General features: G+C 39.1%; 4 protein-coding genes and 1 pseudogene across 4 annotated transcripts; all 5 read left to right on the forward strand.

The window, feature by feature from the left end:
* The first annotated feature begins 956 nt into the window (after positions 1–956).
* Positions 957–1,643, forward strand: LOC141331427 (histone H1.4-like). Its single transcript, XM_073836479.1, has one exon. It carries the CDS (start codon positions 957–959, stop codon positions 1,584–1,586), a length of 630 nt encoding a protein of 209 aa, XP_073692580.1. The 3' UTR covers positions 1,587–1,643.
* A 1,108-nt stretch (positions 1,644–2,751) lies between these two features.
* On the forward strand, positions 2,752–15,102 carry LOC141331426 (uncharacterized; annotated as a pseudogene).
* On the forward strand, positions 3,142–5,466 carry LOC141331431 (histone H3-like). The gene has a single exon (XM_073836483.1). The coding sequence runs from the start codon at positions 3,996–3,998 to the stop codon at positions 4,404–4,406; it is 411 nt and encodes a 136-aa protein (XP_073692584.1). The 5' UTR covers positions 3,142–3,995; the 3' UTR covers positions 4,407–5,466.
* Positions 4,871–6,602, forward strand: LOC141331434 (histone H2B-like). Its single transcript, XM_073836486.1, has one exon. The coding sequence runs from the start codon at positions 5,781–5,783 to the stop codon at positions 6,153–6,155; it is 375 nt and encodes a 124-aa protein (XP_073692587.1). The 5' UTR covers positions 4,871–5,780; the 3' UTR covers positions 6,156–6,602.
* Positions 13,546–14,169, forward strand: LOC141331428 (histone H1-like). The gene has a single exon (XM_073836480.1). It carries the CDS (start codon positions 13,546–13,548, stop codon positions 14,167–14,169), a length of 624 nt encoding a protein of 207 aa, XP_073692581.1.
* Positions 15,103–15,163: the final 61 nt, after the last annotated feature.

Raw genomic sequence — 15,163 nt, forward strand, 5'->3', positions numbered from 1 at the left:
AAACGTAAACTGGCATTTACTGACACACTACAGCAACAGCAACAGCAAAAAAAAAAAAAAAAAAAAAAAAAGAAAAAAAAAAAAAAAAAACTGACCTAAAACCATTTTAGCTGGTGACAGTATTAGTTTATAATCAGTGTTTAATTTGATACTAATAAAACAGTAGTGTATAGGAAATAATACATTTGCATTTCCCTTACAACCTTTAAGTTACCTACGATATTAGTAAAGAAATGATCTGCTTCCATTTATGTTAGCCTAACAAACGCTTACACAACCAATAAATTAAGTCGCTTTACTTGTCCGTTTATACAAAAATCTGACTAAAACCTCCTTTGTAGTGACCTATGCGATCAGGCTCTGAGTTTGAGACTTAACTGGGTGTTTTGTATCAATAAAACAGCGAAACGTGGTAAGCAGCAGTGACCGGAGATGAAGGACAGACAGATGTGTCGTGTGCTTCAAGCTGACCAAAACAACATCTGAATAAAACACTCCACAAGTCCCTCACTGATATTTTTTGCATTAAAGACATTGTCAAAGTCTTCGCTAAAAACACGGTTGACTAAATGAAATATGCACCATAGTTAATACACAAAATTACATGAAATATACACGGAACCGTGTCCATTACCGCGCACTAGCCGTGGATTTGATCTGACGGTGTAAAAATAAATGCTCACTTGTAGCACTCTTTAGTCTGTAAATAAATTTTAGTACCTCTACTCGAGGTATACGTTGTTTTTACTTCACTAAACTATTTTACAACTCCAATTTTACTCAAAATACAAGAGGAGAAAACACAAGCTCCGGTCGCTCATAGAGAAGCACAGGCGCTGAACATAGCAGTTGAGTCTACATGGTTCTCATGCTGTGGTTAAATGCGCAGCGCCGCCCAGCAGCGAATTATTGTTCATCAGTTTGTGTTCGACTCCAGATTTGTTCAGAGAGAGATCATGGCAGAAACCGCTCCAGCAGCCGCCGCGACCAAAGCGGCCAAGAAGAAATCAGCTGTTAAACGCAAGACTGCGGGCCCAAGCGTCGGCGAGCTCATCGTCAAGGCTGTGTCCGCATCTAAGGAGAGGAGCGGCGTGTCTCTCGCTGCCCTGAAGAAAGCGCTCGCTGCCGGTGGCTATGATGTGGAGAAGAACAACTCCCGCGTCAAGATCGCCGTTAAGAGTTTGGTGACTAAAGGCACTCTGGTCCAGACCAAAGGAACCGGCGCCTCCGGCTCGTTCAAGCTCAACAAGAAACAAGCCGAGACCAAGGCAAAACCCGCCAAGAAAGCCGCTCCTAAAGCCAAGAAGCCCGCAGCCAAGAAACCTGCCGCCGCTAAGAAACCCAAAACCGCAGCAGCGAAGAAGACCGTCGCTAAAAAATCTCCGAAGAAGGTTAAGAAACCCGCTGTTAAAAAGGCAACGAAGAGCCCTAAAAAAGCAAAGAAACCAGCGACTCCCAAGAAAGCAGCCAAGAGCCCCAAAAAGGCTAAAGCAACCAAGAGCCCTAAAAAGGCCAAGGCAGCGAAACCCAAAACGGCGAAACCAAAAGCCGCCAAGCCTAAAAAGACCGCAGCCAAAAAGAAATAACTCTTTTTTTTTTTTTTTTTGCGTGTTTGATCAAAACGGCTCTTTTAAGAGCCACCCACCAATTCACAGGAAAGAGCATTTCTTTGGTTATCTGCTGAGGAAAAATAATGGCCTTTCAAGTACAACAGTGTGGGATAAGTTGTATTTATTAATATTACATTTACTATTAAATATAAAAATAAATACTAATTAAGCTTATAATAGCACATTATATACATATAATATACCCCCAGTTTCACAGACAAGGCTTAAACCTAATCCTAGACTAGGATTTGTCTGAGCTGTTTCAAAAGAAACTTGCACTGACTGATCTTAAAATATATCAGCCTTTGCTTTGTCTCAGGATGCACATCGGTAGTGTTTTTTTTCTAAGCAAGTTTATAAAAAAATACTTAAATATCCTAATTGAACTATGGCCTAATCCTGGTTTATTCTAAACCCTGTCTGCGAAACCGGGCCATAAAGTACTAAGGGAAACATTAAATAGTATTACTACAGAAACAGTACTATGCAGTGTTGCCAACCTTTTTTTTAATGGAAAGTAGCTAAACCCGCTTGAAAAGTCGCCAAATGTCGCTAGATACCGTAATACGTTAATTAGCATATTCATGACGTCTTGCCTCTCTCTGCTCAAATTCTGCATTTTAATGCAGCCAAATTCTCAATACAACGGTTTTAATTTATGTATTTCATAGATATATTTTACTGTTTGTTTCATCAGACCACGGGGTGAATATGAAATGGCCCATTAAGACTACATAATCAGCTCTTGAAGATATTAATCCATTAAAATCCTGATTCATAATCACGACATTGTCTTATAAAATCAAATACACTTACGATTAAGACAATGGCTGTGCTGTGATTTCGGCTATACTTAAATGCAAAATATTGTTAGAAGCAACAGAATATTTTTTTTTTTTATTCGAAAGTGCTGCTAAATAAAGTGTAAACTAAGGTCTGCGTGACGTGTTTGAAAAGTGTTTGACGTGTCTGGAGCAGAAAGGGGATTGGGTTCGGAGTTTGGAGGGAGATTCGCTGATTGGCTTGAAAAGTCTCCAGACTCCAGCCAATAGGAAACGAGCACCCTTTCTTTTTAAAGTCACACCGCGGCTTTTTTCATTATTATTCTTGCTTTGAATTGTGTTGTAATAGCTGTAACTACAATGAGTGGAAGAGGCAAAACCGGTGGAAAGGTCCGCGCTAAGGCCAAGACTCGCTCCTCCAGAGCTGGATTGCAGTTCCCCGTCGGTCGTGTTCACAGGCTTCTCCGCAAAGGCAACTATGCTGAGCGCGTTGGTGCTGGAGCTCCAGTGTATTTGGCCGCTGTGCTCGAATATCTGACTGCTGAGATCCTGGAATTGGCTGGAAACGCCGCTCGGGACAACAAGAAAACCCGTATTATTCCCCGTCACCTACAGCTGGCGGTGCGCAACGACGAGGAGCTGAACAAGCTTCTGGGTGGAGTGACCATCGCTCAGGGCGGTGTGTTGCCCAACATTCAGGCCGTGCTGTTGCCCAAGAAAACTGAGAAGCCAGCCAAAACAAAGTAAACTGACTGACATCGTCTTCAAACCAAAGGCTCTTTTAAGAGCCACCCAATTTCTCATTGAGAGTAATTTCTTTCATCCAGTCTTGAAGTTGATATAAAAAAAAATGTCAAAGTGTTTAATAAAGAAATAATCTGTGGGAGAGTTTTTTTTTTTTTTTGAAAATCAGTGGAAATGTGGTCTTTAACAAGCTTCTGGGCGGCGTGACCATCGTTTAGCGCGGTGTGCTGCCCAACATTCAGGCGGCGCTGTTGCCCAAAAAGTGTCAAGCCAGTCCATATGAAATTAATCAAGTTCCCCTCAAAGCAAAATTTAAGAGCCACATATTTTCTCCTTGTAAGAGTGATTTCCATCAACCAATCATTTGTTCGTTTAAACCACGAGTACATTTGAGTTTTTGAACTATGCAGTATTCATGTATAATAAAGCACATACCGAAACTATTTTAATAGAAGCAACATTAGTCCAGTCGCAGTGTAGTGTTAAAATTGTAATGTATGGTGATATGTATAGCTTTATTGGCTGGCAAAAAAAAATACATTTGATGCATATATATATATATATATATATATGTAATACGAGAAAACTAAAAATACGTTATGTCCGTTTTGTCTATTTTTGTAGTTCGGCCTAACAAAGGACAACTGGGCGGGGACCACAAATGGTTTGAAAACATGAGACGTGTAACCATTGGCCAGCGTTTTTTTCGATACGTCAGACAATAACCAATGAAATGGCTTGAAGCTACGCTGTCCAATGGGCGCATGCCAGCCCTGTGCTTAAATAAGTCCGTTTTGCGCTTGAAATATTATTTAGCTTTTACTGTTGCTTTGAGCAGCAATATCTCTTCTTTTTCACAATGGCAAGAACCAAGCAAACCGCTCGTAAATCCACCGGAGGTAAAGCTCCGAGGAAGCAGCTGGCTACTAAAGCCGCTCGTAAGAGTGCACCCGCTACCGGTGGTGTTAAGAAGCCTCATCGTTACAGGCCCGGTACCGTGGCTTTGAGAGAGATTCGCCGTTATCAGAAATCCACTGAGCTGCTGATTCGCAAACTGCCCTTCCAGCGTCTGGTGAGAGAAATCGCTCAAGATTTCAAGACGGATCTGCGTTTCCAGAGCTCAGCTGTTATGGCCCTGCAGGAGTCTAGTGAGGCCTATTTGGTCGGTCTGTTTGAGGACACCAACTTGTGTGCCATCCACGCCAAGAGGGTGACCATCATGCCCAAAGACATCCAGTTGGCCCGCCGTATTCGCGGAGAGCGCGCTTAAATCTTTTGTTTTATCTCATACAAACCCCAAAGGCTCTTTTAAGAGCCACTTCAATATTTCTATGAAAGATTGTTTTCTTTAAATAATTGCTATTAACATATGAGAGCGTTTTGACTGTTCTGAAATGAAGTTTTACAATTGCAGTATTACAAATACGTTAGAACAACGTGATTGGTGGAAGGTGATCAAGGTTGTTTTAAATCCTTGCAGTTGGTATAGTAAGATATAAAGTATGTAATTTGCAAAACTGATAGAATAAAACTTTCAGTGTCCTGCTATTGCATATTTAATGTAAAAATAAATTAATGAATACATTTAAACCCAGTAACGTAACCGGAAGTACTCGGATTCTTAACGGACTTGGCGTTTAGCGGAACCGCCCATGAGTGTGGTTTCACCTAGGTCCTTTAGCGAAGTATAAGATCTTCTTGATTTCTGTTCTCGAACATTCTTCAGTGTGAATTGAGGAGTTATTGTCGTTATGTCTGGAAGAGGAAAAGGCGGTAAAGGACTCGGGAAAGGAGGCGCTAAGCGTCACCGAAAGGTTCTTCGTGATAACATCCAGGGAATCACTAAACCCGCTATTCGTCGTCTTGCTCGTCGTGGCGGAGTCAAGCGTATTTCTGGTCTGATCTACGAGGAAACCCGCGGTGTGTTGAAGGTGTTTCTGGAGAACGTTATTCGTGATGCTGTGACCTACACTGAACACGCAAAAAGAAAGACCGTTACCGCTATGGATGTTGTGTATGCTCTGAAACGACAGGGACGCACTCTGTACGGATTCGGAGGTTAAACGATTGAAGCCCAAACCCCAACGGCTCTTTTAAGAGCCACCCACATTTTCACACAAAGAACAAATTTCTGAATTGTGAAAAATTTCCGCAAGTTTAGTCTGTTTTCAATGGCTGTTCAAGATGACTAGTTTAATAAACAAAACGTTATGTTAGTTGAGGTTGTAAAAACTAAACCTAATTAAGTGATTGACCAACGTTTAGAAGATTTACTATGTTTACGATTATTGTGATAAAATGTATTAAATTCCTTAATTATTATATTGTAATTATATGTTTGACCAAACTTGACAAGTTCATTACATTGTTCCGAGAAAAAAAAATGTGGAAGAAAACAAAGGAACGGAAGCTAATGGGGGGATGGTAGTTGTCAAGCATGAGGCGATGGGAGGGATTTACATTCGAAAGCCTCTGATTGGCTTAATTGTGGCCAATGAAATAATTCTGTGGGTTGGTCCATTAAGATACAGCAATCACAGACCGTTATTTCCCCTTTAAAAATTTGCATACGATAGTCTATAAAAACCGGTGTGTTTTGGGGGGCTATTACTCGAATTCCTTAGTTTGTGAACGGAGGAGAATCATGCCTGAACCAGCGAAGTCCGCGCCCAAGAAAGGCTCAAAGAAGGCCGTCACTAAGACCGCCGGTAAAGGAGGAAAGAAGCGCAGAAAGTCCAGGAAGGAGAGCTATGCTATCTACGTGTATAAAGTTCTGAAGCAGGTTCATCCTGATACTGGAATCTCTTCCAAGGCGATGGGGATCATGAACTCTTTCGTCAACGACATCTTCGAGCGCATCGCCGGTGAATCGTCTCGTCTCGCTCACTACAACAAGCGCTCCACCATCACATCGAGAGAGATCCAGACCGCTGTGCGTCTGCTGCTGCCCGGTGAACTGGCCAAACACGCCGTGTCTGAGGGCACAAAGGCTGTCACCAAATACACCAGCTCCAAGTAAAGCTTGAGATCAACAAACCCAAAGGCTCTTTTAAGAGCCACCCATATTGTCTTCAAAAGAGTTAGTTATGGATTATTTTTCTAAATGAAAAGGCGGTGCGAATTGTTACTATTATCTGTAGAAACTCAAATAGTGTCTTTGGTTTCTCTGTTTTACAAAATGAAGCTCTGTTGGCTTCTGTTTAAATTGGAATCCTCATGTCTTCATTAAAACTGGTGTTTGCATGAGAAATGGACATTTCATAGGCTTTGGTTCTTCTCCCTCATGCAGAGGACAATAGAGACAGCAGGAAATATTCGTGATATACTTATATAAATATAGTGTAACATTGGAAACGTGCTTTCACTCTGAATGCATATAGATATGCTTTAATATTGTATTTTATTAAAAAATATATTTTAAGTAACTGGTTAATAATAAATTAATAAAGATGGAAGCACAAAAATATGTGACCTTCTGGGTTCATTATATTTTATGCACCATTTTTGGCACTAAATTACATCTATTTAAATGTTTGGTTGATCTATAAATGATACACAGTCATTATGGTCTTGTGTTTCCCTGTCTTCTGTTTAAGGACTTTTAGTGTTTTCACATTAATTTAGCTTTACCAGAAACTAAATTCAATTTGCTTTATTGGCATGACATACTTGGGTACGTATTGCCAAAGCATTGTATACAGCAGAATAAAATCAAAACAAAAATACATATAATATACATCTGAAGGAGTGGAAGTCGGAAGACATCATGGCCTTTTTACAAATTAATATCCTTATTAATTCTTACGCATTTTTAGTAGATGATCTAGCTCATAAATCTGTGTTTAACTCCTAATATAATTTGTTGTGTAATATTAGTAGTGGCTAGAAAGATGTCTTAATAGAAAATCACATGATGTTAGAATAAATTGTGCTCTGAATGAGATTTGTGCTTGTTGAAGTTTCTCTTTTCTCAGACACCCGAGGTCACACCTCAGGAGGTCAGGATGACCCTCCTGATTACGTGAGCAGTTGTGACCAAGACATCTGTGATCGGGACATCTATGACATGTGTTCTTGATAACTGATCAAATGCAAATCCCTTAGACTTGTATTAGTGAAATCCTGTTGATTTGGTTCTATTTTTCTAAGTGGCTAACTGTTAAGTGTGCGTGTATCAAGCCACACTGATAAAGAGTCTTGCCTGGCTAGGCAACCTTGACGATAGATAAGACCTCTGTGTGTGACTTTATGTGTGTGTTGAATATTTCACACTTATCTAGGTTCTGGACCAATCCGGATCTTCCTAATCTATGTATTGACGTAATTAGCAACCTCTGTTAGAGTATAATTACTGGTGTTTTGAATATGTACGGGGAGCGGCCTACGAACTCCATCGAGAGTGCTGAAGCTGACTTCTGCTGATGAAACTGCAAACTATTTTCTTCAGTAAACATGACTTCGATTGATTGAATCTTTGACTCCTGGTTTTTGTTCATCATATCTGGTCCTTGTGTGTTTTTACTGTAAAATTCCCCTTACACATCCATAACAAAAAACAGATTACATCCATATATATATTTATATAAACATTAATGGTTCTACTAATGCAGATGTGTTCACTCTTTACTTAGTTTGTGACATTTGTAAATATGTTGTGCTACTAAAGAGGAAGTAGGTCCTTCACCAAGTAGTATTTTTAATTAGTTGTTTTCATGGAGTGATTGGAACTCAGGAATAATCTGCTGTATTTGACTGTACAGTGAGTCTCTTAAGGATGTGTATTTGTCACAGTGGAGGAGAAAGTGTTCCTCTGTCTCAACTGCTCCTGATCTACATTCATTACAGATTCGCTCTTCTTTAGGTAACCACGTCTTTTTATGCCGTCCTCTTTCTATGGCTAGCTGGTGGTCCAAAATAGACCAAATACTCAGCTAGACTGTACTCTCTGTTGAACACACTCACTTGAGGACAATCAAAGGCTTTCTGGACATTTTTAAAGTAACCTGGTTGACTTTGCTCATTGGTGTCAACAACCCGTTACAATCCACACTGATCTGTGATGGTCCTTGAGTATCACTGACTAGAATTCCTACATTATCACATTAGTCTAAGTTGGCATCCATAACATGTGGAGTCCATCAAGTCTCAGTTCTTGTGGCCAGCTCTTACTGAGTCAAATAATGAGAAACAAAATTAAAACAAAACAAATTGCCAATCAAGGCTATGGAGATGACACCCAGATTTATCTAACCTTATTGCCAAATGACTACAGCCCCATTGACTTCCTCTGCCAGCGCATTAATGAAATTACCAGCCGGAGGTGCCAAAACCTTCTTCACGTAAACAAAGAGAAAACTGATGTCATTGCATCTGGAAACAAAGATAAAATTCAATTCTCAAGGTGAATGCATACCTTGATTCTTGGGGTGAAACAACAAAAAGTCAAAAATCATGGTGTGATTCTGGTATCAGACCTACGTTTCAGATGTCATGCCAAAGCAATAACTAAATGTGACCCTGGACCACAAAACCAGTCATAAGGTTACATTTTACAAAACTGAGATGTATACATCATATGAAAGCTCAATAAATAAGCTTTCTATTGATGTATGTTTGTTAGGATAGGACAATATTTGGCCGATATACATCTATTTGAAAATCTGGAATCTGAGGGTGCAAAAAAATCTAAATACTGAGAAAATCACCTTTAAATTTGTGCAAATTAATTTCTTAACAATGCATATTAGTAATCAAAAATTACATTTTGATATATTCACTGTAGGAATTTTACAAAAAAATCTTCATGGAACATGATCTTTACTTAATTTCCTAATGATTTTTGGCATAAAACAAAAAACAATAATTTTGACCCATACAATGTATTTCTGGCTATTGCTACAAATATACCCCAGCAACTTAAGACTGGTTTTGTGGTCCAGGGTCACAAATCAGCATGCTATCATCTCAAAAACTCAGCAATAATTAGATAGGTTTTTTATTTCCAGTCAAGACTTGGAGAAAATTGTTCATGCCTTTATCACCAGCAGGGTGGACTACTGCAATGGTCTCCACACAGGCCTTCTCAAAAAAGACCATTAGATGGCTGCAGCTCATCCAAAACGCTGCTGCCAGGATTCTGACTAGAACCAGAAAATCTGAGCATATCACACCAGTCCTCAAGTCTTTACATTGGCTTCCAGTTACATTTAGAATTTTTTTTTCACAGTTTTACTTGTTTATAAATCAGTTAATGGCCTAGGACCTCAATACATTGCAGATATACTCACTGAATAATATAAACCTAACAGACTCATTATAGGATCCAGTCAGTTAGAAATGGGTTCAGTCAAAACAAAGGGAGTCTGCTTTTACAGTAGGAATCAGCTTCCAGAAGAGATCATATGTGTGAAAACAGTAGCCACATTTAAATCTAGACCCAAAACACATTTGTTTAGCTGTGCATTTACATCCCAATGATTGCACTGTATATATGTATGCCTTTTTTATTCTTAACTGTTTTCATTAATTATGAATCAATGTTGTAAAATAATTCTAATATGTTTATTGCTTGCTTTTATTGTTGGGATTATTTTTAGAATTATTTTAATTCCTTTTATGTAAAGCACTGTGAATTGACATTGTGGAAGAAATGTCATATTCAGATTCCTTTTATTTGTCATTTTCATGGTGTACATAAAAACGAAATTGTGTTTCACACATTCACTACTCAGTAATTCAGTGCAATAGTAACTAATAAAAAGAGCACAATTTAAGTATAAGTATAAATATACTAAAACACACTAAAAAGAATAAAATAATAAAATAAATAGTTCAAATCACATTATCTGGTTAAGCAGTCTAATAGCTGTGGGGGAAAAGCTATTTAGTAGCCTACCAGTTCTTGCCCTGATACTTCTGTATCTTTTACCAGACTGAAGGAGTATGAACATGTCACGTGAGAAATGAGTAAAGTCCTTAACAATACTATTTGCTCTATGCACACAACGCTCTGTGTAAATGTCCTGAATACGTGGCAATGAAGCACCAATGATTTTTTCAGCAGTTCTCACAACCCTGTTCAGTTTATGTCTCTCCTCTGCCATACTGTTTCCAAACCAGCAAGAGATGCAATATGTGAGAGTGCTTTCATGGTGCCTCTATAGAACATAGTCAACGCTGGAATAGGGAGATCCACCTTCTTCAGTCTACGGAGAGAATGAAGACGCTGTTGGGCCCTCTTGATTATAGCTGTTGTGTTGTCACTAGAGGTTAGCTCATTGGTTAGATGGACCCCCATTACTATATCCACCTCAGAACCGCTAATGGTAAGTGGGAGATGGTGCCGACGACTAGTCCTGCTGAAGTCGACAACCATCTCCTTAGTTTTTTTGGTGTTAAGGACAAGGTTGGGTGTTTTACACCACTGTCAACTGTTCCACCTCCTCTATGTAGGCCGACTAATCGTTATCAGTGATGAGGCCAACAACTGTGGTGTCGTCAGCGAACTTTAAAATATGATTGGTGGTAAAACTAGCAGAACAGTCATGTGTCAACAAAGTAAACAGTAAAGGGCTAAGTACACACCCTTGTGGTGATCCCATGCTCACTATGGTTGTCTTTGATATTTTTTTCTATTTGTGCTATTTAAATAAACTTTCCTTGTCTTTATATACTAGCAAACACACATTATAAGCAAATATGATCATTACGGCGATCACTGTTTCACACCACTAAACAAACTACAGAACTTCCCAACTTCCCATCGTTTCTTGGATATATATAGTGGCCTACAATCAATCCATTTTAAAAATAAATACAAACCTGTCCTAATTGAAATAAATAAATAAATAAATAGATTATCTTGGATATGTTTTTTTTCTATCTGTTTTGCCAAGGCTTGCATATTGAATATTTTGCCTGTGGTTTTAATATGTATTCTAATCAGGGTTTCAAAGTACATTTCTGTAGAACTGATGTTCTTGGAACTTGGTACAGTCAGTTGCCAAAGAATAATAAGATTACAGGTAGATACAAACTAAAAAGAGAAATTAAACTACACATCCACATCGAGGGCTATAAGTCAAAACGACAATATCTATAATTATTTGGTGAAAAACAGTTTAATTTTCTATTAGACTTATTTCTCTCAGATTTGACATTTGACTAGATTTGATTTGATCAACTTTACTTTGACTTGATTTAATTAAGATCTGATTTGCTTTACTTCAATTGATAAGATATGATTTTACTTTAATTGGCACTGATGGAATTCTCAATTTTTGAGCCAGCAAATATTATCCTTGCAACTGTCCTTGCAATTACGGCATGTGTTCACATACTTATAGAAATAAATGAGTTTATGAAATATTTGATTTGGCCTAATTGGCAAATCAGGAAATTGGAATCAATATGGTTATTAATTTTTAATGGACTTAAAGACCATTAATAATGCGATTCTCTTTATTGCTGCTATTTTTATAATTTTGTCTTTCTTTGTGGTTTTGAAAAATTACAATTATATTTGAAAAATGTGAATAAAATTTGTAATCTTTTTAACCCCCACCCGTCTGACGTCGAATCAATCACTTTTTTAAAAGGTTGGCCATTTTTGACTGGGAACAAGGGTCCTGTAGGTTTTTTTTTGTTTTTAACACAGCACAAGGGTTAATTATTATAGTGGCTATGAAGAATAAACTACACATTTTATTAATACATAAAGTATATTTTAAATGAACCATATCCAAACAAATTAGCAACCAGCTCAATCATTTTATTATATAATTTAGCTGAACACTTAAAAACAGAAGACCAAAACAAAATATAGTATAGAATATAATGAGAGGCAGTGCACTGGAGCCCATACAGACACATTAATGGACTGTTTTAACAGCGCTGTGTGCACTAAATCAGACACTTCCTGTGTTTCACAATTCGAGAAGAGATGAGGGAGGAGACACAACTTCTGTAAGCAAAACAGAAATACATTAAGAAATAGAAAGAAAAAGAGATCCATTCTAGCTTCTCTTTTAGTGCATGCAAGTTGTCAAAGCTGTTTTCTACTTGAAATGACTGTTTCACAGATGATGTCTTCCAGTAATTGTTCTCACATTGCATTGTTCTGTTTGATTTGAGAAATATAAGAAGCAAATAAACAAGAGATTAAGTTTAAGATATTTCACTTCTATATCGGTACATTCATACTATCAGAAACAAGTCCAAACAGCGTAACTGTATTATGCAGATACTTTAGAGAGATAAAAGTAGTCCACAATATAAGTAGCTAAACACTTGCCATAACTTCCAAGACTGCTTAGAAATTTTGCTTTACCAATAGGTAGTATTGTTGGTTAAACAGGGTTTCGAAGGAGGGGAATTAAATGAAAATGACATGCACATGTTGCTGTGAATCTTTTGCTCTTGTGGTAGTATTTTGAGGTTTATGAAACTAAAGATGGACAATAATAATAACTATCTCCCCCACCCTTGTTAAAACCATAGAGCAGAAACAGAGCAGAAGTCAAACCACAACCATCAGCTCAACTCTAGTATTAGGCCTTTTAACACTTCTGTCATTTTCTCACTACAAGCAGCTTATAAAGTCAGCAATGCACAAATAACAATGTGTCTTCATTAATGAGCTGAAAGAAGCCAGTGCAACACATTAAAATGTGAGTTGTTATTGCTGTAACTCTGATTTTTGAGAATTACACCTTTTGCATGTGTAAACAAAGAGCATTACTCCAGAATACTAGACAAGTACATAAAATATAGCAAAGCAAGTCAAACAAGCAGATGGGTCAACAAACTCAAATTCATAATCTCGCAGCAAAAATCCACATGAACTTCATCCTGTAGCTATAAAGCAGTGACCGGAGATGAAGAGCAGTTCCACCGAGTGTCGTGTGCTTCAAGCTGCCCAAAACAACTTCTGAATGAAACACTTCTCAATTTTATCAGCGATGTTTCTTACTTAAAGCCATTGTCAAAGTGCGTATTTAACACATAGAGGAAAACCCCAGTCATTTACCAAGATTATTACATAAAAATTATATGAAATATAGACAGAACATTATCCATTTCCGCGGGCACGCCGTAGATGTGAACTGACCTTGGTAAAATAAATGTTCACTTGTCACGTGTTTTGGACTGTATATACAGATCAGTACATATTTTTAATGTGTACGGTGTTTTTACTCCGCCAAACTATTTTACTACTTCAATTTTGTTCGAAATATGAGAGGAGAAAACACAAGCGCGAACAGCTCAAGCAGCAGCACAAACACTGAATAGAGCGATTGAGTCTACACCGTTCTCATGTTGTAGTTAAATGCGCAGAGCCGCTAAGCAGCGAGACATTATTGATCAAACTGACTTTTGTGTTCGAATCTAGATTTGTTCATATATAGATCATGGCAGAAACCGCTCCAGCAGCTGCCGCGACTAAAGCGGCCAAGAAGAAATCAGCTGTTAAACGCAAGACTACGGGCCCAAGCGTCGGCGAGCTCATCGTCAAGGCTGTGTCCGCTTCTAAGGAGAGGAGCGGCGTGTCTCTCGCTGCTCTGAAGAAAGCGCTCGCTGCCGGTGGCTACGATGTGGAGAAGAACAACTCCCGCGTCAAGATCGCCGTTAAGAGTCTGGTGACTAAAGGCACTCTGGTCCAGACCAAAGGAACCGGCGCCTCCGGCTCGTTCAAGCTCAACAAGAAACAAGCCGAGACCAAGACAAAACCCGCCAAGAAAGCCGCTCCTAAAGCCAAGAAGTCCGCAGCCAAGAAACCTGCCGCCGCTAAGAAACCCAAAACCGCAGCAGCGAAGAAGCCCGCCGCTAAGAAATCTCCGAAGAAGGCCAAGAAACCCGCTGTTAAAAAGGCAACGAAGAGTCCTAAAAAGGCAACAAAGAGCCCTAAAAAAGCAAAGAAACCCGCGACTCCTAAGAAAGCAGCCAAGAGCCCTAAGAAAGCCAAGGCAGCCAAACCTAAAACGGCGAAACCAAAAGCCGCCAAGCCTAAAAAGACAGCAGCCAAAAAGAAATAAAATCACTGCTTTTTAAAAAAATGTGTTTCATCAAAACGGCTCTTTTAAGAGCCACCCACTAATTCAAAGCAGAGCATAATTTCTATCTGTCCAGTGGTGTTGCGTTATATTACATTTGGAAATTATTGACAAGAGAATGAATATTTTGCTTTAAGTCAGATTTTAAACTTGAGTCATATTATTACTATGCGTAAAACCAGACGTTAATAATAGAATAATAAAGGCAGAGTTATGTAGCACATTATTACATAGAAATGTACATAATACATAAACAATTAGAAAGGGACAAATTAATAAATAGAAAAGGAAACTGGTACAAAATAAACAATTAAACTACTACCATGTAACTTGTGCTTGAGGGCTGTCATTAGTGGAGGGGGTTGGGTTTGGAGTTGGAGTTTGGAGGGAAGTTCACTGATTGGCGTGAAGTGTGTTCAGACTCCAGCCAATAGGAGACTGGCATGCTTTCTTTTAAAAGTCACATCACAGCTTTTGCCCTATTCATTTTTGGGTTAGACTTAGAAAGTGAAATAGCTGTAAACTACAATGAGTGGAAGAGGTAAAACCGGTGGAAAGGCCCGCGCCAAAGCCAAGACTCGCTCCTCCAGAGCTGGATTGCAGTTCCCCGTCGGTCGTGTTCACAGACTTCTTCGCAAAGGCAACTATGCTGAGCGCGTTGGTGCTGGTGCTCCAGTGTATTTGGCCGCTGTGCTCGAGTATCTGACTGCTGAGATCCTGGAGTTGGCTGGAAACGCCGCTCGGGACAACAAGAAGACCCGTATTATTCCCCGTCACCTGCAGCTGGCGGTGCGCAACGACGAGGAGTTGAACAAGCTTCTGGGTGGAGTGACTATCGCTCAGGGCGGTGTGCTGCCCAACATTCAGGCCGTGCTGTTGCCCAAGAAAACTGAGAAGCCAGCCAAGTCAAAGTAAACTTATCGTTGACTTGTTCAAACCAAAGGCTCTTTTAAGAGCCACCCAATTTCTCCTTGAG

This window comes from Garra rufa, chromosome 3, assembly GCF_049309525.1.
Source record: "Garra rufa chromosome 3, GarRuf1.0, whole genome shotgun sequence".
Lineage (NCBI taxonomy): Eukaryota > Metazoa > Chordata > Actinopteri > Cypriniformes > Cyprinidae > Garra > Garra rufa.